Raw genomic sequence first — 23,081 nt, forward strand, 5'->3', positions numbered from 1 at the left:
GTAATATGAGGTGTACTATAGGAAAACTAGAAATAATAGTATTATTTCTCCGTTGATTTTATATAAAGAGTAAAAGGCTGTTATCACTGCTATAGGTCAAACCTGGGTACCATGAAGTGAATGTTCAGAGGCTGCTCCGTGTTCTATTTTCAAACTAGAAGGTGATGCATCACCAAGAACCCAGAAAAAAAGTACTGCATTGCTTCCCTCCTTCTCTCTCCTCTTGTGCCAAATTTTAAAATGTGTGTTATAATATGACATTCCAGGGGAAAGCCCTGAGCACACACACACCCCAAGTTCTGGGTGGGACTGTTTTTATAAAGAGAGGAAAGACAGAAAACCATCTGAAAAACATTAATAAATCAAAGATAATTTAAACTCATGAAAAGTTTTTGGTGCTTAAGCGTAACATGCTTAGGAGGCCATGAGTTTTCTAGGGAATCTGGTCATCTGGCACAAACACGTATTGAAGTGATGGACAAACTGCACGAGGGCAGTGACAGAGGAGACGGCAATCTGACCCTACTCAGTCAATGACAGTGAGCACTTCAAATGACATTGAGAAACAGAAAGAAAGAACTGGCATTTCTGTATTTGAAAAACAGCCCATTATTACAAATTAACAACTCAGCAACCGTGTGTATGATGAGAGGTGACACTGGTTTTGTAACCCCTCAAGTTAAACCCAAACTTTAGTCTTTACCATGCAAACTGTGGCCTAATCACTGACTTGCATATTGCTTCAGAAGAAAGTTCCAGTTTGCTTAGGAATCGTGATCCCTCAACAAGTTAAACCCAAACTTTAGTCTTTACCATGCAAACTGTGGCCTAATCACTGACTTGCATATTGCTTCAGAAGAAAGTTCCAGTTTGCTTAGGAATCGTGACACCAAAGCAACGCTGAACTTCTCTCCTGTATCAAAGTGGTGCTGCTGGGGCTGCTGGCTCTACCCCCACTTCAAATGGAGTCCAGCTGTCTCCATGCGGATTCCGAGGGTCAGCAACTCACAGGAGACACATAAGTACTTCAGACTATCAGAAGCCTAAAAATGAATGTTTTGTCTTCAAATACCTCTCTTCCTCCTGTTAATACAAAACGTGTTCTTTTCAAAATATTGGCAACAACTGACAGGCCGGAAGTGTTGCATTTAGGCTGGTGCAAGGACTATGTGTGATCTATCAAGATCCTTTTGTTTCTGTGCCACTATTTTCCTTCTGAAGCGAGGACAAAGAAACATATTAGTGGCTCCAAATTTAATAAATAACACCCAGTAGAATCCAAGCGGTGAATTTCTGTACACATGTTTTTGCTTACTACTTCTTACTACCAATCATATTTTCAGCAGAGAAGAACACATTTTTAAAACAGAAGCTTTGGCTTTATAATCTTGCTTGCTATACTCTGGTTTATGTCAGTCACATCTCCTTTTTCTGGATCAAGAAACTTTAGACTGATTTTTACATCTTGTGTTGCAGTTGGCTCACTGTGCCTGCTTTCAAGTTTTACTCTTGTATCATGCTTTCCATGACTCAGCCTGACACATGATTTATGTGGTCCAGAACAAGGGATGAATGGAAGTAAACACAAAGGGCGAAAACAGAACAGGAGACTAAAACGGAAGAGCAGAAAAGACCAAGCAAGTGGAGTACTTTAAGATGAAGCCTTGTATTTTCATCTCCCCACTGAAAATGAAGGATTGAATTATGCCTTTGAACTGGGTCAACTGTGCTGAAGTTCTTTCCCAGTGTTGTTAATAACATAATTTCCGTTAATTTCAACAGATTGGGATTTCATTTCACCTAAAAAGCAAAACTACAGTAGCTAATGATGTTCAGCTAGACTTGGTTCTCAGAGCTCAGATTCTCAGTATTTTCTGAAACTTGGGCTTGTTTTATGTATGTTGGCACGTTATATATCAGAGCAGGCACCATCCTTTGGATGAACTAGAGACTGCAATCTCTCACTAGAATCATTCCGGTTCAAATGGGCCAAGGTCTTGCCTCTAATTCCACAGCTCCTCCTGGCTGCTGTGTGATGCTCCTCCATCAACCCTTGGACAGCTTTCCTTTGTGTGCCAGAAAAATAAACAAGTATTCCTCTGTTTGGACATGCATATTGAAGTCTTACTCTCTTGCAGAAAGTATACTGTTCGCTTTTTTTCTCCTAAATGACATAGTGGGAAGCACTGACTGGGTACTTTTGAAATGTGTGTTACAATAACTAACATAATTAATTGAGGGCTCCTAGCCAGCTCAGAGCTAAAATTAAACCATCCATACCAAAATACACCAGTAGCAGATCTACTTTAGTATGACATCAATGCACCTTGGAACTGATAAAGTCTTTTTAATATAGTTATTGACATTGAATGAGTGTGCTTTAAGTGATGGAAATTTCTGAAATGCTTTTCAGCCTGTCTGTAGTATATTCGTGAAAAGTGAAACATAAAAAACCATGAAAAAATGCAAGAGAAAATGGTAAGCAATGTGTATAGAATAATTCCTGCCTAACACCAAACACCAAAATGTTCCTTCTAATTAATACTTGCCAAAAACATTTTTTTAAGTGGCCTCATATGGTAAACTTACTGCAGAATAAGCATTGTGGCATTCATTTCTGTAGCCAGAAAGTATTATGCAGCATGTTTCCTATCAAAAGGAAATGTTAATATGCTTTAAAAGTTTGCAAAACTCCTGAATAAAGTATTTTCAAACAAATTAAGCCCACAATGACAAGCAACACTTTCAATGGAAGCACTTTTAAACAGCTGAGGTTTCTCTTTCCAAAGTTTCAAAGGATCAAAAGTTTAAGTGGTTTGCATACTATCACAGCTAAAAACAATCACAAGAAAAAAATTAATTTAGAAGAAAAGTAAAATTAAAAAGCCTAATCTAAAGATAGAAATCCTGATTATTTCTGTTGCTGTTACAGTTTGAGTGACCCAAATACTTGATTAAATCACAGCAGGTAACTTATGCTATGTGATATAAAACAAAAGAATTCAAAGCACATTCTATGTAGTTAATGCAAAGAAAAAATAGAGTAATCAGCTAAATTAGAATATATTTATCTTCATGTATGTAATTGTAGAAAATGCCTCAGGCTGGCTTCAATTAGTTATGCTTTTCATAAAAGCCTGGAAACGACAAGATCCCTTGACAATTCTAAAATGATGAAGTTATGCCCAGTAGAAGAGCAATCTCAAAATGGATTTGATCTCAGACTCCTTTCCGGAACAAGGCGTGCATTTCAATGACCTGTTCTTCAGGCTCCGCTCACCTGCTCTTACTGTTGTGCTGCCTCTAAACAGCACCTCATTTTGAGAGCTGCAGAGCATCTCTAACTCCACCTAAGAACTTCAGGAAAATCAACCTCTATCGTTTTGCCATCTTGTGTGAAGTTACCACGTCACTTAATCCTTCTGTGCCACAAACAGGAAGCTGTTTCTGTATCTCAGGTGGATTAACATCCATAGCATCAGTACATGGATGTGATATCGTTGAGGGTAAATAGGTGAGATACTATTCTTTTTTGTACATCTAATTTCACCCCATTCCCTGGTAGATTGACTCATACATTCCTGGCAGGATGATGAAAGACAAGTCAGTACTTTGTAAATATCAGAAACCACAGTCTCCAGTCTCCAACATACTCTTTTTTTTTTGGTTTCCAGCAATATTACTATTAGATGAAGAGAATTAATTTTGATTTTCAAAGTTCATAAAGCCTTTATCTCCTGATGAGCAAGTTTTGAACAAAGTTTTGACGTTCTCTAGAGGTTTAAAAGTTGTAAATATTATAGCTTGCAAATTATTATTTTTAAATTATTTTCCAATCCTGGTTAAATTAGCATTTAGCCCCCATATCAAATAGTATAACCGTTACCAATGGGTTTAAAGGAGGAAAACAAAGGGTTTTCCAGTTGCAGACATGACATTACTGATGACATAAATTATTTAACTTCATAACAGGATTCTTCATCCTCAGATGTCTCAATCATTATCAAATGAATTAGACTCTGGAAACACATTGACTTTACATTGTCATAAGGAATCCTGCCGAGATATCGCAGCCCAACGATAATTCTGATTCTGAGCTTGTACGAGTTCTGTTGAGATAAAGAGATGGAAAGAAAAAAGGACAAATGTGCGTACTACAGAGAAATGAATTAAAAGAAAAAAGAACAAAGAATCCAGACACTTCTAAAGAAACATTTCTCTTTCAAAGATATACTCCAATAGAAAAAACTTGCTTGTTGGTTTTAGTAATTATTATTCAAGTAAGGAGTGGCAGTCAGCTTTTGTAAGTGTGGAGTATTAATGACAGACAAAAAGAAACTGAAGGGTTTTTTTCAGAATCTGCGGTTAAACGCCACTCTTTTCAGCCAATTCATTGTAATTTAATAATGATATGGAATCATAGAATAATTTGGGGAATCATAGAATAATTTTGCTTGGTAAAGTTATCTGGAAATCATATACTCCAACTCCACTCATATTCAAAGCAGGGGTAACTTTAGACATTAGACCAGTTTGCTGAGGGCCTTGTGCAGTCAGGGCCTTTGAAGACCTCCAAGGTGGAGGTTCCACAGCCTTTAGGCAGCCTCCAACCATTCTTGTGGTTGTTGTCAGCCCACCTCCCTCAACCTGCTGGCTACACTTCTGCCGTTCAGAAATAAGGTAGAAAGAGAAGGAATGTTATAGTCTGTTCCACTGGAAAAAATTTACCTGTTCCTCAATTATCCAATGTTGATAGTGTAGACTTAACAGCACGAGTAGAAAAGAAGTGCCTAAAGGGACTATGTTTTAAATGTGCTTTCAGTGTCAAGGAATCAGAGAGATTAATAGGATTTTAACCCAGCAGATACGATGCATTACTAGTAAAAGTTAAGCAAAGCCAAAAGGAAGGAAAAAAATACAAATTTTTCATTGCTTGATTTTCTAAGGATTGGAAATTTCTCAGTTATGCCTAATAACTTCATATTATTTTAAACCTAAGTTTCTCAGAAATTTAAGAAGAAATAGAGTACTGGGAGCACCACTGCACATATGCAAAGTCAAATTGCATGAAGTGTGTCAATGGCAGAGTAATTTCTTTTGATGGTTAGTTACTGCTGTTCTCTTGGATTAGAAGTTACAGGCAGATGGCAAAAACAACAAAACAAACTTTACTCTTCGCTTTTTCTTGGTGGGGAAACTGGAGAGGAAACGGAAGGCTTTGAGGTAAGATTTATTGCTGATTTTGGCTATTAGTCCGTGCTGGTTCTGACACCTGACCTTTCCCTCTTTCTGTCCAAGGGTGCTGCCCGTTACTGCTCTGAGCACACAGACCAAGTAATGGGGGGAGTTCAGTAACTGAACTGAGGACAGTTTCTGCAGAGTGAACTCAGCGGAATAGCCCAAGCCTGGGAAAAGTGGGATGAGGATCTGGTGATGTATCCAAAGGCTTTAGGGAAGTGGAGGAGAACAAAACGTCATGGGAATAAAGATTTGTCAGCTTCTTACACGTATTGCCAGGGCAGGAAAATCTCCAGTCTCAAATACTTAACTTCACATGTGAATTGTCACTTAACAGTAAAAGAAGAAAGGAAGTTTGCAGTCATAGTTTATTTAGGTTTATTGTCAAACCTAATAGTTTGACAGTCGGTAGATATAATACCCATTTTCCAGGCTGCTGATATTAGCAGTGCTAAAAATCCAGGAAAATTAAAAAGTTCATACAATAATTCATTTGGTGAAGAATTTAGGATCACTTCAACATAATGTGAAAATGTGATAGGAGGGATAGAGAAACCTATAAATGTATCTTAGATTTTAGTGGCAGGAATTCTGAAAGAATTATGAAGTTGTACACAGGAGCTTTAAAACAACCTTACCGATATATTGCCAGTGTTCTGCAGCAAGGGTAAAAGGTGGATGTTCTAGATCAGCCTTGGGTCAAGCAATTAAAGAATTTATTTCCATTTAAAGTTTTAGCCAAGATTTTTATGTAGGATGGTGCAATACATAACCTTTAGTCACATGCTGTCCACTTTGAATAAGGACGAGTTCTAACTTTGCTCCCTGGCCTTGGCACCAAGTGGTTAAATTTTTCTCAATCTAGTATCTGTGCTCTTAAAAAAATAAATTTCCCATCCTAAAAGACAGAAGGCCAGTGCCCTTAAGTAGGGTCTGATATTTTTGAAGCTGCCTCAAAAGCATAAAACACTTTCCTATGCAAATTCAGTCAAGAGGCAACACTACTGTTGAAACAATTTCCCAATGTCTTTGATAGCAAACAAAAGCATACTTTCCCCATAATTTTATGTGAGATATTCTGCTAAAAATATATCTACACAGTGACTTGCAGTAGATACAATAACAACACAACCTTGAAAATTTATATAAGAAGTTTAACATTTCAGCATGTTAACAATAATTTAATATATCAGATCTTGACTGGATAGTTTGGATAGCAACAGCAAGATTGCAAAGCCACCTCTGTGGCTCAAGATCAAATTTAGCTACTTTTACCCTTTTAAAATGTCATTTCAAACACACTCATGAGTCACATCAGTATTTCCTAATTGCTTATGTATATTATAATCTGATTAATTTCCCCAAGTACTAATTTAATCATTTATTATTTACATTTTTTTGTCTTTTTTTTTTTTTTTTTTTTTTTTTTTTTTTTTTGTCAGTACAAAAGAGACAGAAAGCTGGAAGTTGGTTGTCAGAACTTGGAATAAATCTACAATTGTGGAATTTTTTTTTTTTTTTTTTTTTTTTTTTTTTTTTTTTTTTTTTTGAGCAGCAGCAGTGTATATCTGCTGCTTGAACTACTTTACTTGGCAAATTCTTTGTTTTCTTAACAGGAAACCCAAGAACTTTAAAGTGAAATTTTCCTCTTCTTTCCGGTTGGCAACTGTTCTCACATTTTGCATTTAGCCTAAATTAGCAGCGCTTGGTAGAAAACCAAGTTCAATTTTTACAGGCTATTTCAGGCAGCATCATGATATTTAAGAAATTTTGTTTGACCAAATTATATGTGTTAGTCACAACAACTTCATCAGTGATTGCAAAGCTTGATTTCAAAAGGACCAACACTTTAAAATTATCCACACTTATGTACCTGCTTCGTTGTTCCTCAGTAAATGGTTCTGAATGGCTGTTTAGTTTCTCCTCACAGGAGAAGTTCTCCAGGGCTGCTGAGGAAATGCCCATGCCCCACATGAGAACGTGCAGGCTGCGTGCTCATGTTTGCAGGTTGAGATTCCAGCTGTCCCCGTGGGGAATTGTTTCCAGTGTGTAAGGGCATATCCATCAAGAAAGTTGAGTTGAAATAAATTCCCAGTGTGAATTTAAAGTGCATTAGTTAAAGAATATTAAACTCTAATGCACATGGACATGTGTTAAGAAAATGCATCTTGGTATCTTCATGTGGTCTTCTTCCACTTCTCACAGATTTACACTACGTGATGTATATCTGCCAGTACTGGAAACTGTGTGTTTTGGAAAACATCTGGAAAATGCGTTCATAATGCAGTATTTTAATAAAGTTTAGATTTCAATTTAAATCTGATGAGATGGAAAATGTTTAGTTTAAAAGCAGTAAGTTGTATGTGTCACAAGGTCTTTCAGTGCAAGGACTCCTGAGTGCCTAATCACCAGGGCTTCTCTTGCAACAGAAGAAACAGTCCCATTTCAAGCAAGATTTTCTACAGCCCAGTTGAACTAGAGTTGACCCACATTAGATTTTTTTTTAAACTATGGTATCATTGAAACTTGATAAACACATAAGTACTAAGAGCTTTTTAGTCCTAAGCATTTACAGAGTAGAGCCACATTTAAAACTAATTATATATTCATTTTAATGCTGCTACCAGACTGTCTTTCTATTCCTGTTCTCTTTTGCCTTTTTATATTCCCTCTTCATTTTTTCTATAGTATTAAAAAGGGATTATGTAATATGATGTTCTGGTGAATGCAAGACCTTTTCTACTCTCTAATAAATATTCAAAAATATTTTGCATACATCCTGTGAACAAGGCTTGTGAAATCATAATGGGATGACTTATGAACATTCATCTTTCCTATACTGAAGTATAATCTAGTCAACTAGATGGTATAGCAAATCGTCCTGACACGTTTATATTAATGCATATTTAAATGAGAATACGAAAGAAATAGTCAAATTTATGTTAAAGACTTCTAAAGTCTTAACAGCATCTTACTAAGTATATATGTCAGCTTAATCTAATCCTCCTGCTTCTAACACGTTCTGTGGTCTCAGCACGGTGCCCATAATGCTCTCACGTGTTAGGAGGGATTGCCTCTGAGTTCACCATCAGTACTACACTTTGTTCAATAAAACTTTACATCTGGTCTTAGGATGACAGAAAGCTCTCTGTCTCAAATTTGCATTACAAACCTTTAGCTTCTTTTGACATCAGTAACACCGGCTGTAATAATTCCCAATAACCTGTTACAATATGCAGAGTATACATAGTCCACAGTCATCTTACTGTGTCAGGTACAAACGAATCCCTCTAATTTATTTGGACAGTTTTAAATAAATGACGATTTCTTTGCACCAAAAAAAGCACTCATCAAATCAGAGGCTCATTTGAAGAGATCTGTGGCAGTATTTCCTTCTTTCACTCCCACGATTTTAAGTTCTAATCAGAAAAAAGTACATTGAATGAAGGTACTTTTCCATGCTTTTCATAGAGGAAAACAATGCATTGTGATTCAAGATCTTACAAGAATTACTGAAGACTATTTGCTAATCTTATGACGTGATGGAAGTCCACCTGAAATCAACTAAGACTGGAACAGTTCTCTCTTCAACTATCTCTCTTGATTTCTGAGACATGATCATTTCTGTCTGTTCCATTATAGATACATCTGTCTGATACGTTTCACGTGAAGAAATACTTGAATAGCAGTGGCGAGCATCCCCTGCTACGCTATTCATATTATCTTTCCTCAGCAGACAATGCATCTGATGGTAGCTGAAGGTTCCTTTGGGGATCAGCTGTGTCTAACACATGTTGGAGATCAAATATGTCACTAAGGGACCATCATACCGATGGTTAGCAACCAGTGCTACCTGAGCAGAATTCATAAATGGCAACTGAAAAGCTGGTCTCTCAACATCATTTGTATTCTGGCAGCCACATCAAGGAAAGACTGTTTTTTAAAGTCCGTGTATTAGGCCTGCAGATTTTCAACATCAGTCCTAGGAAAATGCCAGTCTGTGTCTGAAAGAGTTTTACCAACTACCTGATCAGCAGCATCAGCAAATTCTGATATGCACCTGGACATACTCTGCAACTGGAAGTAACCTCTGGAGGCAGCACCAATCACCACAGAGACATCCAAATACTCAAAATTCCTTAGGGCAAGTCTGCAGAGACAGGTGTGAGCAAGTTTTGGCCATGCTCAGGGCTCACAAGACACAAAGCAGTGCTATTTTGGAAGCCAGTGTGATCCCTCTTGTGACTTGCCACATTAAGGTTCATGCATTCTATAAGCAGAACAAGTGAAATATATCACAGGTATCTTTTGAATTCTGTTCAGGTAATGAATTTAACTTCCGGGTAATGTAAAACATGCCTTTTTTCCTCCCTTGGTCCCGAATCCAGATTTGGGAAGAAGCCTGACAAGTTAATGGGTTGTTGTAGATGAAAAATGAGGACCACCTTAAGGCTTAAGAGGAAAACAGGAATACACTATGAGAAAGTGGAAGAAGCTGTGGTCATCAGAACTTGACATTCTCTAACATCTTGGGCTAGTGTTCTAGGCAGGGCTATATGTATGCTATGAGATTCAAAAGAAAGACATGATACTGCTCTGGTACGTGACATCTGTGAAGCACACGAAAGGACACGCACATTTGCAGTAGTTGTGCAGTCAAAACTAAAGACTGCCAATAAAAACAGAAGATCAAACAGAGACTGTGTCATGTTGCTCATGGCCACTGTCTAGGGGATGCTGAAATGAATGGAAACAGCTTGGAGATCTTATACAGTGCTTTTAAGCTGAGAGTTAATATATATATATGTGAGTACATTTTAAATTATGGTAAGTATGATTATAATAATAGTAGCAAAGGCAGTCAAGGACATAGTTCAGGGATATGCTGCATCCTTTGGAAAGCTGAGGAGGTTTCACCAGAGACTACCTGCATTTCAGGTCTCCAAGGACACATTAACAGAACACTTAAATATGTCCCTGTAGTTGAACAAGATATTAAAAATTAGTCTTCTGATTTTGAATCAGAAAGAGTATAAACGAAATAGGCCTTATAAGATTGAAACTATCAGTAAGATATACTTCAGTTACAACTATTTTAATCTGAGAAATTGTTTTCAAATGTATAGCATATTTCTTCTTCTCATTACATGAACTTTCTGGAAATCTTTCCTAAGTAGAAAAAAGTTATTTAAAAAATCTTCATCAATGAATTAGTGCTACTTGTAAATTTAATGTAGTCTATATATCCTACAGATTTGCAAGAATGTATTTCCTACCAGTGGGGATAATGATAAAATTGCGATAATGACAGGAATTATTATGACAGTGCAGAGATCTGAACACAACTAGAACAAATGTGTGACAATCACAACAAATCTTCCTTTGTCTATGCCACCGGTAGTATAACATGTTTTATGCTCACAATTAATTCATTATATTGATCAATATATTTAATAAAGCAAATTTATTTGAAAGTAATTATTTTATGGTCTGAGAAATATTAGAAAGAAAGCAGGCAAAACGGTAATGCTAATCCCATGCCAGGAACATGTTTTATCAGGTTTCCTTTTAGCTCTTAAACAAGATGTAGTAAAAACAACAACATTCTGTCAGACTATATGTTCCTTCCTTGCTTCCTGGATTAAATATGCTTATTCTATGCCACATTTTTATAGCTTTCAATTCCTGTACTTTAAATCTATTAAACAATGTCAAGTTGAATTTTCTTCAAAAACTGCTGCAGGTTAAGAAAAAAAAAATAGGACAGTAGAATATTTGAGGGCTAACATTTATGTCAGCTAATTAATATGGATCAGTTGTGGTCTGTGAGGATTTTTAAAGTGCATGCATGTTTGAGATAAATATAGACCAAGGATCTGATTTTGTTCCTTCTCAATTTAATAACAAAGCTCTTGCTGATTTCAATAAAAGTATAGTCCACCACTTTTGTAGAACTGACAGATAAAATAAACTTTTGTGCTCTTGCATAACGTGAGTTGTCCCAAATTGAGCATAGCCCAAAATACAGATGTACAACATAAGAAACAGATTATACTTGCAACATTGTATTTATTGTTCTGTATTCTCTTTTCTTGGTCAGGGAATGAGATTTTGAAAAAATAAACATTGGGGAAAACCAGTGAATTTGTTTGGTTAGCAAGTTCTATTTAAATAAGTTGGTAAGAAAACAGCCCATGTTCAAAACCAGACACCCTCTAATCTAAAGGATACAACATCATTTCCTTGCTTTAAAACATCAATATTTCATTACTTACTCTCAAAAGAGTGCCTTGTTAGCACACAGAATTTGGTTATTTGGACATAGTTCTAGATCATGACAAAAATAGGCTACCAAATGGACTTTTATGCAAAAGATTCATTCTCCTTATGTTCAACCATGAGGTGGTTGGACTTCTCAGCACCTTCTCTTTCATGGAATCACCGAATAACTCAGACTGGAGTGAGATCATCTAATCCAGCCTCCTACTCAAAGTCCAGTCAGCTGTGAGATCAGAACAAGTAATCCAGGGTTTTAACCAGTTTGGATTTCAAAGAACCCAAGAATAGAACCTTTCTACATGAGAAGCGTGCCTGGTAACCAATAAAATAACAAATGTATCTTAATCATAGAATCATAGAACCATTTAGGCTGGAAAATACCTTTAAGGTCATCAAGACCAATCATTAACCTAGCACTGCCAAAACCGCCACCAATGTCCCCAAGCACCACATCTTCCTGTCTTAAATTCCTCCAGGGATGGCAATGAAACCACTTCCCCGGCAGCCTGTTCCAATGCTTATTAACCCTTTCAGTGTAAAATTTTTTCCTAGTATCCAAACTAAACTTGCTCTGGTGCAACTTGAGGCTGTTTCCTCTTACCTTTAAGGTCATCAAGACCAATCATTAACCTAGCACTGCCAAAACCGCCACCAATGTCCCCAAGCACCACATCTTCCTGTCTTAAATTCCTCCAGGGATGGCAATGAAACCACTTCCCCGGCAGCCTGTTCCAATGCTTATTAACCCTTTCAGTGTAAAATTTTTTCCTAGTATCCAAACTAAACTTGCTCTGGTGCAACTTGAGGCTGTTTCCTCTTGACCTATCGCTTGTTACTTCATAGAAGAGACCGGACCAACTCCCACCTCACTACAACCTCCTTTCAGGTAGTTGCAGAGAGCAATAAGGTCTCCCCTAAGTCTCCTTTCCTCCAGACTAAACAAGCCCAGCTCTGTCATCTGCTCCTTCTAAGACTTGTTCTCCAGACGCCTCACCAGCTTCGTTGCCCTTCTCTGGACACACTCCTGTAGTGAGGGGCCCAAAACTGAACACAGTATTTGAGGTGCAGCCTCACCAGTGCTGAGTACAGGAGGACAATCACTTCCCTAGTCCTACTCACCACACTATTTCTGACACAAGCCAGAATGCTATTGACCTCCTTGGCCACCTATCCTTGAAAGGGACTTCCAAAATGTCTTCTTCCAATGAAACCTTATGCAGAAGTAAACAAAAATTACCTTATGCAATTTGTCATCATAAGTCTTACCTGTTCGTAGTGCTTCAGCATCAAAGACATCCTCCTTGAAGAAAGCTCTAAAAGACAAAGGACTTGCACTGCAGTCTTCTGAAAGTTTCTCAACAGCTTGTCTAAACATAGCAACCAAGTCATGAAGAGGTCCATCTAAATCAAGGTGAGAAGCGGATGGTGAAATCAAGCTCAGACGTAGAGAGATTGATGCACAAGACGCAGAACTCGACTCCACAGATTCACACTCAATTTGGAAGCCCTCTGACAACATCTTCATTGCAAAGTGTTTTCTTTGGAGTGGATTATCGACTACTGCAACAACATGCCATTCAATGGCAGCATCTCTGGGTAGGTGAGATATTACAGCCACAGCAAGCAACCCACAAACTGCAGTTACATCATGATACATCTCTGAATCTTCAACCTAAAAGATAAACAAAATATTGTGCGTATTACAGAGCTGATAGAAATTAATGTTGCTCATATTCAGCTGATATATTCAAAAAGTATGTGCAGTACAGTTATTTCATGGAGACTGTTTTTCCCTTAATCTTTCCCTCTTATTGAGAAGTCATCTTGAGCAATTACAAATTTGTCTGACACTTAATATCTGCTCATTTTTGCAATCTTGAACTATTACTATGCCTGTACATTTCAAAAAATGCTGATCATAATGTATTTTTCACACATTTTGCAATTAAAAAAAGTATTTTTGCATACAGTAACTTCTGTCCATTCCAATGGTCTTTGAAGAATACAAATCTGAGGAACTACCAAAACTACAGAAATGGGTTAGTAGAGCACATAAGATTTATTTTTAATGTTGGAATAAGCTTATTCCTTCCCTCCCCAATGGCACAGGTGAGAAAACTCATGGATCAAGATAAAGGTGGCTTAATAAGTGAAGGGAAAAAAAGAAGATAAAAACAAAACCAGCGATGCGAAGTCTATTAGTCAACACCTCCCCACCAGCAGACTGGTAGCCAGCTGGGCTGTGAGCAACAGCTCCCCTCCCACAGACCCCTCCCTTTAGTTTTTATGGCTGGATATGATGTTATATGGTATGGAATATCCCTTTGGTCAGTTGTGGTCAGCTGTCCCAGCTGTGTCCCCTCCCAACTTCTTGTGCAGCCCCTGGCTACTCACTGGTGGGATGGGGTGACAAACAGAAGGCCCTGACACTGTGTAAGTGCTGCTCAGCAATAGCTAAAACACTGGTGCATTATCAACACTGTTTTGGTCACAAATCCAAACCATAGCACCATACAGGTTGCTATGAAGAAAGTTAACTCCATCCCAACCAAAACCAGTACACTGATTTTAGTCTGCTGCTACCTTACACATAAATGCATATACTTATACTCCTATTATGTATACAGCAAGGTCTATTAATGGAAAGCAGCCCCATTTTATGATATACACACTCTCAAAAAGTATGATTTTACATTAACTTATCAGCTCTCTGAACACACTTTCTTTTGAACAACTGTTCAAGTAGTTGAATAGTTGAAATGCTTACTCTGGCCAGCATGTGGCCAGAATACTGGTCATTTTTTTCTTACTTTTATATCTATTTATATCTATCTATCGATCTATATCTGGTATTTTTTTTCCCGCTTTTCCCTCCATTTTTATGGACAGACAGTATGTTAAGCATTTTTAATATTAGTGACTTACACCATTTTCTTTGTGTACACAGATAATGACTTTTTTAAATACCAATTTGCTTACACTGCAGTATATACTGGTAATATTGTCCATTGCGTGACCTCTGAAAGGAAAAATAATAACAAGGCAAAGCTGTCATTTTGCCTAAAGTCGATAAGGCCATAGAACCCACAGTACCTTCAATTCACAGGCTTCATTTTCATCCACTCGCTCTCAACTTTGAGAGGAAGAAATAATGACAGGTTACAGGCACTTTATTTCAAAATTCACTCACAAAGTTATTGACAAGCATTTTGCACAGAATATCTCTGATGCTTGACCCTCGCGAGCTGTTTACATGAAAAACGCACTTCTATATTAACGACAGTGGAGTCTAATTCTATACCAAACATGTAGCAATTGCTTTAGCATTTCTGTTTTTGATATGGGAACAAAAATAGGGATAATTTGTCTCAAATTGCAGTCACTTCAGTCATAATAAAATCTCCCCGACTACTGTTTGCTTTCAGTACTTTCATTAGGCTGGCCGGGGCTGTTATTAAGGTACCAACACATAAATGTTATATTAGCACTTAACAGGAGGAGCACAGTATTCTCCTCTAGGAGATGAATTCTAACCTTGTCAATATAATTCTGCTCTGAGTGCTGTAAAACAGTTTGAAAAGATGAAATACTGGAGCTTTCCACTGAGGAAAAAAAAAAGTCATGCTCATTCAGGCTTAAAGGCCACTTTGCTGGCCCAAGGTGCTGAGATACCGTTTAGAAAAAAAAGTCTAAAGAAGCTCTCTCAGGTCACATCAAGCACTGAGACAAACTTTTCTACTTCCCTGTACTTGTCTTAGGTTGTTAAATCAATTACTCACTATTTCTGCTTGCCTTCAGCTGCCATTTAGAATATGAAGAACTACATGAAAATTAAGGCCAGGAGAAAGTACATTTCCAAATTTAACAAATGAGAATCATTCTGAGTGAAAGACTGTTCGCGGTGTACCTCTACAGCACCACGGCGCTCATAACCTTTCACTTCAGGGTTTGCACAAAGCACAAGTGATGGAGCTACTGGGGACTAATAATCTTTCATCAGCTGCTACGGAATCTTACAGAAATACTTCTAACAATGACCTCTCCTGACTTATTTTCAAGAAATCACTGACATTTGTGTTGTATGTGGATGCTGAATTTATGCGTTACCTTTCAGAAATTTACAACTGGCTTAAACAACTGAATACCTTCACCATAGCCTGTCTAGTAAACGAGGATTAATATAGAAGGTCTGCTAAGAAATTCTATTCATACGATGCTGGGACAATATGAGTAATTATTAAGAGTGAAAACGAAGAAGAATTATTTTATGACTAAGTTGCTCTTTGCAATTAATTCTTCTCTCACATTAATGAAATCCAGCACTTCTGGAAGACAGCTGTGATACTACTAAGAAAAGTATGTTTTTAGGGTTCTTGCCCAAGGGTACTGTTGGAGACTGTTTTTGAAAGGAGCACAGGTTTTGGCCTACTCTTTCTACATCTTCACAGGCTTGGGGAACAACAACAAAAAAAAGAGGTAGAAGAGCAAGCAGCTTGGCTTGTAATTCTTGGGGGAAAAAAAGTGACAAATAATTTTGGAAACTTTTCTAAAATTTGCATTACTGAAAGATGAGAAAACACTGTTGGCCAAACACTGTTGAAAGCAGTGATTTCTTAAAGTATGTTTGACCTGAATTTTACAAATCTTTGCAAATTTTATTAGGCTGTAGGTGTGGCTGTCATCTGAAGATATTTGCCCTTAAACACTTATTTCCCAGCTATCTGTATTCAAACAATTTTCAGTTCATGGGAGAGGGGCTGCCTGTCAAAGATGCCCATTTCCAGTCATTTGCTTTTCCACAGGATTTAGTCCTTTCTAAGAACAAATACTGTGAGGTAACAGGGGAAAACGATTGTAAGGTTCCTTGTCTGGCTGCTGAGATAGTATGGAGATGGATGCCAATTCTGTGCTACACTTTCACACGACCTGATTTGAAGAGGGCTGGAGAAGCAAGAGACAGCCTCCAACCCTGGAATAATGTCCTCTTTCAGAAATGGATGCAGACTGGATCATCTCAGAGACCACAGTATGAGAGGATTCTGATTCTGTCATACTACTAAATGATAGATCCCAAAACTTTGGACAAAGACTTCATATGACAACTGATTTAGCTTTTACTGAATCTCATCTCAGACTGTCCTCAAAACATGACTCACAATCTCCTCCCCATGCCAACAGGATCATGTGCTACTCAATTTATCAAAAAGGGGAAAGATGGAGTCCCAGAAAGTTTGGAAAAGGAAGCCCAAAAGTAGATTTTCCTAAAGATATGCATTGTATCTATATAATTCCCTATCCAGAGGACTATGAACACTCTTATGTTTTAACGCTTTGCTTTGAAAAAACCCACAACCCAACAAAGGACTTTTCCCACCATGAAGAAAATACTGATATTATTCTGGTGATACGATGCACATTTTAATAACTCAGGGGGAAACCACGAAGTACAGAGGAGATTTTAGGAGGACTGTGAATGTGACTCTGTTCTTTACCTGATATTTTATAATACAAAATAGGCTGGCAGCATACACTGTAAACACTGAGGAGAAGCTAAGTAACATGCTGGAAAGTCTTCATGCACTGGTTCATGAACATCATAGCAGCTGACAGCAGCCAAAAAATAAAACATTAATTCTTATGAAAGGGACAGAGAACAAAGTAAGTAATGTTGTGCCACTGTAGAAATTCATGGTTCACCTGCACCTTGAGTAAGATATTCAACTCTAGATCTCTCAACTGAAAAAATAATGTATTAGACCCAGAATGTGTTCAGAGGAGGACAACAAGGATGATGAAAAGCTCTGGAGGGTCTGACTGGAAATGTTCTCCAACCTTCTTAAGGAGAACATGACAGAAGTTTACAAAATCATACATGACATAAGAAGGGTGGATAGGGATAAGAATTGATTTTGCACGGTTGTCTTTCTGTACAAGAACTACGGATCATCAAATGACATTAGTAAGAGCATGGTTTCAAAAAGAACGATGGTGGGTGACACCTGGAATTCCTTGATGGGGAATGCTGTGGTTGCAAGAACTTTACAGGGATTCAAGGGGAGCCTGAACAACAGGGATTCAGTGGGGATTATGAAAGAGACATATTAAAATTCTTAGTTAATTCTTAATTTATACAATAGCTAATAATTAATATAAAATTAATTATTTATATAACTATTAAAATTAATTTAATTAATTTAAATATGAATTAAAATGGTTTGAGGTTGGGAGAATATTACAGTGGATATATGCTTTTCCTAATTTTACTGTTCACATTTCCTTAGGGTCACTGTTTGGAGTCAGAATACTAACCAGCCCCTATAATTATGACTATTCTGATGTTCTTACATAAGATTTTATGCTTATGCTGATACCAGTGGTGTGTTTGGTGAAGAAAAACAACTGAGCTTTCTTGACTGGACTGGCTGAATTTTCACCAATAGCAATTCTAAAGTTTTATGTTCCCCTGCGATATTCCAGGCTGATTTTATAGATGGATGCTGAACAGAGAGTCAAGCAGCAGAATGCAGATAACAACTCTGAAGTGCTTCTTCAGCTGGTTAAGCAGAGAAATCGGTACCAGAATGTTGGGCTTCAGGAAGTGGGAGCTTGAAGTGGTTATTCTCGACCTCTTTCGGAGAAAAAAAAATGCTTCCTCTTCTTGTAGAGGGGGTCACAGGGATTGGCTCAAAATTTACTGAAAGCCACAGTACTACAGTTATCAAATGAGATGCAGTTCAGGAAGGTATCTAATAACCAGAAATGAGAACGGGAACTCTTCCTGTACTTTATATTCATGCCCATGTTGAAGCTGCAAAGGTAGCGTGGTAGAAACATTCCTTAGCTAACGCTTTTATGAACATGTTTAATGCAGAAATACAACCCCTTTCATATCACAAGAAGGAAGGTTAACAACAGAAGCTGTCAATTGGTTTTTAAACTTGTAATTAACCTGTATCTCTACATTAAAGTAAAATGGTTATCTGAACTGCTGTGTGCATAATGCTTTCCGCAGCTTTGCTCAGACACAAGAAGTTCACATTGGCTCATGGTATTACCAACTCCTTGCATTTTGTAACCTTAGTTCTCGTAAAGATTCACTTGATTTTCATTGTGCATATTCAGGAGAGTGACAGAATGCTCTTACCCTAATGAATGCCTAATGCATTCATAATACCACTACAAAACAAACCAGAACCCAACGCAACGAGCATAGTAAAGTGAAAAATGCTGGGCTGTAAGGCTTGTAAACCAACTTACACACAATGTGGTTTTAAGAGTGCCAACTGTAATAAAGAATTTCTCCAACTAATAGTGCATTTTGTCATTAAAAAAATAAATAACAAAAGCAGACCTATTAAGATTCCAGTGAAAGCACAGGAATAATGAGCATAGGACGAACCTATGCCCAATCCATTGTATAAGCATTTAACTATTTTACTTAAATTAATTGAAAAAGGTGCACATTTGAGCTCTTAACATTTATTATATGAATTTGTTTATTTTGATTATCTTCAATTTGTTCCAAATGAGAAATATTCTTTTTGTTGTGTGAGTAAGGACTAAGGTCTACCTACTTCACAGCTGAATATGGAATCAGGCTGTAAGAGACAGAGATGAATGCGTAATTGCTATCTCTACAAAGAACTGACTTGGAGAACAAAAAGAAAGATACTGTGATGTTACTTTTAGAAGTTGAGTTTATGAAAACCTTCTATGGTATGCATTATTACACCATTATAGCAGCAAGATTAATGTGCCTTTAAATAATACATTTAAAATTTCTTTTACACTGCCTGCATTAAACAGAGTGCATCAAACTCCTGAGATCCAGTTTAAGCTTTGCTAGAGAGTCTCTCACAACAATAGGTTTATGACTTTAAAAAGTAAAGATTCCACTAGGAAAACTGCATAAGAATAAAAATGTCAGTTCCTGAAGAAAGTAGGATAGAAGCAATCCTTTTCAACATTCTAGTTTGTCTAATAAATAGGCCACATGCATTCCTGGTATAACACACCAGAATTCAAAGAATGAGTATCACAGTGTTTTATAATAATAAAATTGTTAAGAATATTTTTGCAAAGCTTACAAAAATAAGAAAGTCTGTCATTTAGTATTCATTCCTGAAATAAAACATTATTTGCTGCATGCCAAATATACATGAACACAAGACTGGCAGACTAAAAACGAGGTTTTGTAAACCTGAATATTTATCATGGAATAAATACCGTTAATATAAAAAGAAACAAGTTCTTCAGAACTTTTAGTCCTCTCTGCTCCACAACCTGTTGGACAGAGCTGATGGCAGCTCAGTTACCACTGTCCCATCTACAAATCATTTTGTACAATATCAGCTGGAAAACTGAGCCTGTACTTACCAGGGAAAATCTAGAGAAAACAAGGTGTTTTTTTATTTTTTTTGTCAGCATCTGATAGCTGATGATCTGATAATTTCTTGGTTTTGCAGTCTTTAACTACATTTAAAAAACAGAAAACCAAAAAAGGGAAGGTATATACAGGGAAACAAATATGGGTATAGAAATTTAGAGGCAGTACTATTTCTAAGGGTATTTGAATAATTTTTTTTTTAATTCAAATGGTTTATAAATTAAGGTAATCTCTCAATATAATGATTATATTTCCATATGGTGGCATTCGGAAATAAAATCCAAATTAATTTTTCTTCATAATAATTGTGAAAAATTCTTCATGCAGGTATGGTAGTGATACAAAATTAATTATTAGATATGAAATGGTCAGCAATTAACATGCCAAGCACAACAGCTTAACTTTTCCCAGAGAGGCCTTTTGCAGGTGCCTGAAATGAGCATATCTCAACTTATATTAGTGAGAGTATAGGAAACCTGAAATCTATACAATATATTGCTGATTGCCATTAGCATTTGTCAAGGTGATGGGCTAAAATTTAATGGTAGTCAACCAAGTATGTCAGAAGAAACTACCACAAAAATTAACTCATATCACTCCTAGGGCCCAAATCCCACAATAAATCTAGTGTATATCTGATTTTATAAGCTGAGACAAGTTTTTGGTGCATAAAGGATATGTTTAAATCTTTGCAGAATCAAAACTTTCATGACGAATGGTCTCTGAGTAGCACTACTGTAAGTATATGTAAGCATTATAGAAAAAAGATAAAGAAAATATGGACACGCATGAAAACAGAAAGAGTTTGTTAGAAATCAGATCAATAACTACACATGATCTATAGCTTAATATCACTTAAGCAAAGTAATTTAGGAACTTGCTATTCTGTCTTTTACTACTTTTGCTAACAGAGGCCAAGCAGTGGTATAAATTTGCATCAGTTCTGTGTGATAGGCCAAAGGGCTCAGCTGAAATTAAAGACCTAAGCTTACAATCTCTTTCGACTACATTTAGTACATAAGGACACCACGAACTTGTTAATTTTACTTCTCTTTTCTATTGTTAGATCTCTGTTTTTTTGATCTTTTCATTTTGGAAACGGAGAAGCTGTGTGACATGATCGAAATAAGAGCAATCAGTATCCCATTTCCATGAAGACATCATCAGCTTTGAACGAGCCCTTAGAACTAATAAAGGACTGAAAGCCTGAAGACTGTATACAAAGTCTGTAATAACTAGGCTAACACCTCTGCTTTCTGGACCTAGCAATCTGGAAGTTTTCTAGAAAAGCAAGCTCAAATAATTATTTGTTAGAATAAATTGAAAGAAATACAAAAAATGCAAACTGGCCTGCTGAAAGAAAGACACAAATCTCTGCATGCACAGTACGGAGAATAAGCTCATATTTAAGACTGAGGCTTCCATTTTTGCTTGATTTATCAGGAAAGTGTCCGAATCTTGTTCTATCCCATTATCTCAAAGCACAGTGTCAATAGTCCCACAGACATAGAGTTTTCAGCTACCCACTGAATTTTATACATTCCAATAGCTCTTCAAAACACATTTCATAATAGTATGTGACAATTATGCCACCGTCAGAGCAAAAGAAAGATTTTAAAATGTTTGATAATCAGCCATGGGAAGCACGCAATAATATCAAATGGAAAATAAACAATACCATTTCCCCCACGTTTTTAGATGGTTATAAAGCTCAGCTATAGCACTGACTGCTCAGAAGTTCAAAGGACTGCAATGAATGTGTCTGGACTGAGAACGCGAGAAGCACAGGACTGCCAGCATGGCTGCCAGGGGGGCACAGTGCCTGAAATTCAGAATTAGACAATGAATATTAGCTTTAAAAATGGATACGACTGCTTGAAGGAGAAGATTTTCCCTCTTACTGGGCCCTTAATTACTCCCACTGATACATAATGAGACAGATCAAGTCTAACTTTTGTTTGTTCTGGTTGGTTTGGGGGATTTTTTTCTGAGGTAACTGAAGGTTATGGCTTCACCAGAACATGTCAGTAAGCAAGTGCTCTGATACAATATGAACACCTGCATCTTCTTCCCTAAGGCAAAGAGGTCAGGAAGGGATTTTCACTTTTGTGAAGTGCAACTCTGCTGGTTGGTTTATTCTGCAGCAGCAGTCCCATACCCTGGGTACTCACCACCCCGATAAACACCTTCCTGCTACTGCCTGGGAAGCTCTGCCTCTCGTTTCGCACCCTGTGGCACAAAGTATTCTAAACTCTTAAGGTCTGATATATTTAGTCTAAGTATACTCACAGGGTTCAAAATAGGGATTTCTGGGTGAAATGTAATGGTCTGTGATATACAGGTCAGACTCAATGATCAAATGGTGCCTTCTGGCTGTACAAGCTCTTCAAGCTATGAAATCTGTGTTACCCACTACTTACACTCGGTCTTTCCACCAGCTCTGCAGTGCCTCACCTCTAAAAACCCACACTGAGCAGGCAACCATCTTATTCATTACGGCCTTTAATATCCCTTGCTGATAGTTTTAAATTTTTAAACAGCCTACCTGTCGTGCTCCCTTTTATGTGTTCTCATAGTTACAGATATAATTTTGGAAGCAAAATATCTAAACAGTAAGCATAATACAAATGAAACAGGTTAAAGCTTATTAGCAGTAGGGAGCAGATGTAGCAAAATTCTGCCAGTTCCCCTACATTTCCTCCCCAGCAGGGACTTTCTGTCAAGCTGTGAGTTAGTTCTATACAATAATGCTGGCTGCTGCTACTGCAATTGTACCTCCCTATACCTCACTATTGTACTCAAAATTCACTTTGATTTTTGATTTCTTCCTTTGTAATAATAATATTTAATGCAGTTCCTGAAGAGCTAAATGTAAATTCAAGTACTGCATGCTAGATGCTCAAAAAGGCATGAAAATGTGAAATTGATAAGAAAATAATTACATATTGAAAAGCTGTTTTATTTGCTTTAAAAATATTAACTTTCTCTCAACAAACTAAAGGTTCCTGAGCCAAGAGATAACCAGTTAATGACTGAAGTTAAGACTCCTTGAAACACCTCTCAAATATACATCATTCAGTATATCAGTTACAATGTGGAAAAAAAAGATAACTATTTAAGGAACAAAGTCATAAATTGATAGTAATATAAACTGAAAGCAAATGAAGTCTGCCACATG

At 37.1% G+C, this 23,081-nt stretch overlaps 1 protein-coding gene across 3 annotated transcripts in view; it reads right to left on the reverse strand.

Annotated features, from left to right (window-relative positions):
• Window positions 1-23,081, reverse strand: part of DPH6 (diphthamine biosynthesis 6) — a 193,578-nt gene that overhangs the window by 25,053 nt on the left and 145,444 nt on the right. For all 3 annotated transcript variants that reach the window (XM_014941655.1, XM_014941656.1, XM_014941657.1), the window contains exon 14: window positions 12,784-13,189. In XM_014941655.1, coding sequence (XP_014797141.1) covers window positions 12,784-13,189 — 406 coding nt within the window. The remainder of the gene's footprint in view (window positions 1-12,783; window positions 13,190-23,081) is intronic.

The sequence above is a fragment of the Calidris pugnax genome, unplaced genomic scaffold, assembly GCF_001431845.1.
Source record: "Calidris pugnax isolate Ruff unplaced genomic scaffold, ASM143184v1 scaffold56, whole genome shotgun sequence".
NCBI lineage: Eukaryota > Metazoa > Chordata > Aves > Charadriiformes > Scolopacidae > Calidris > Calidris pugnax.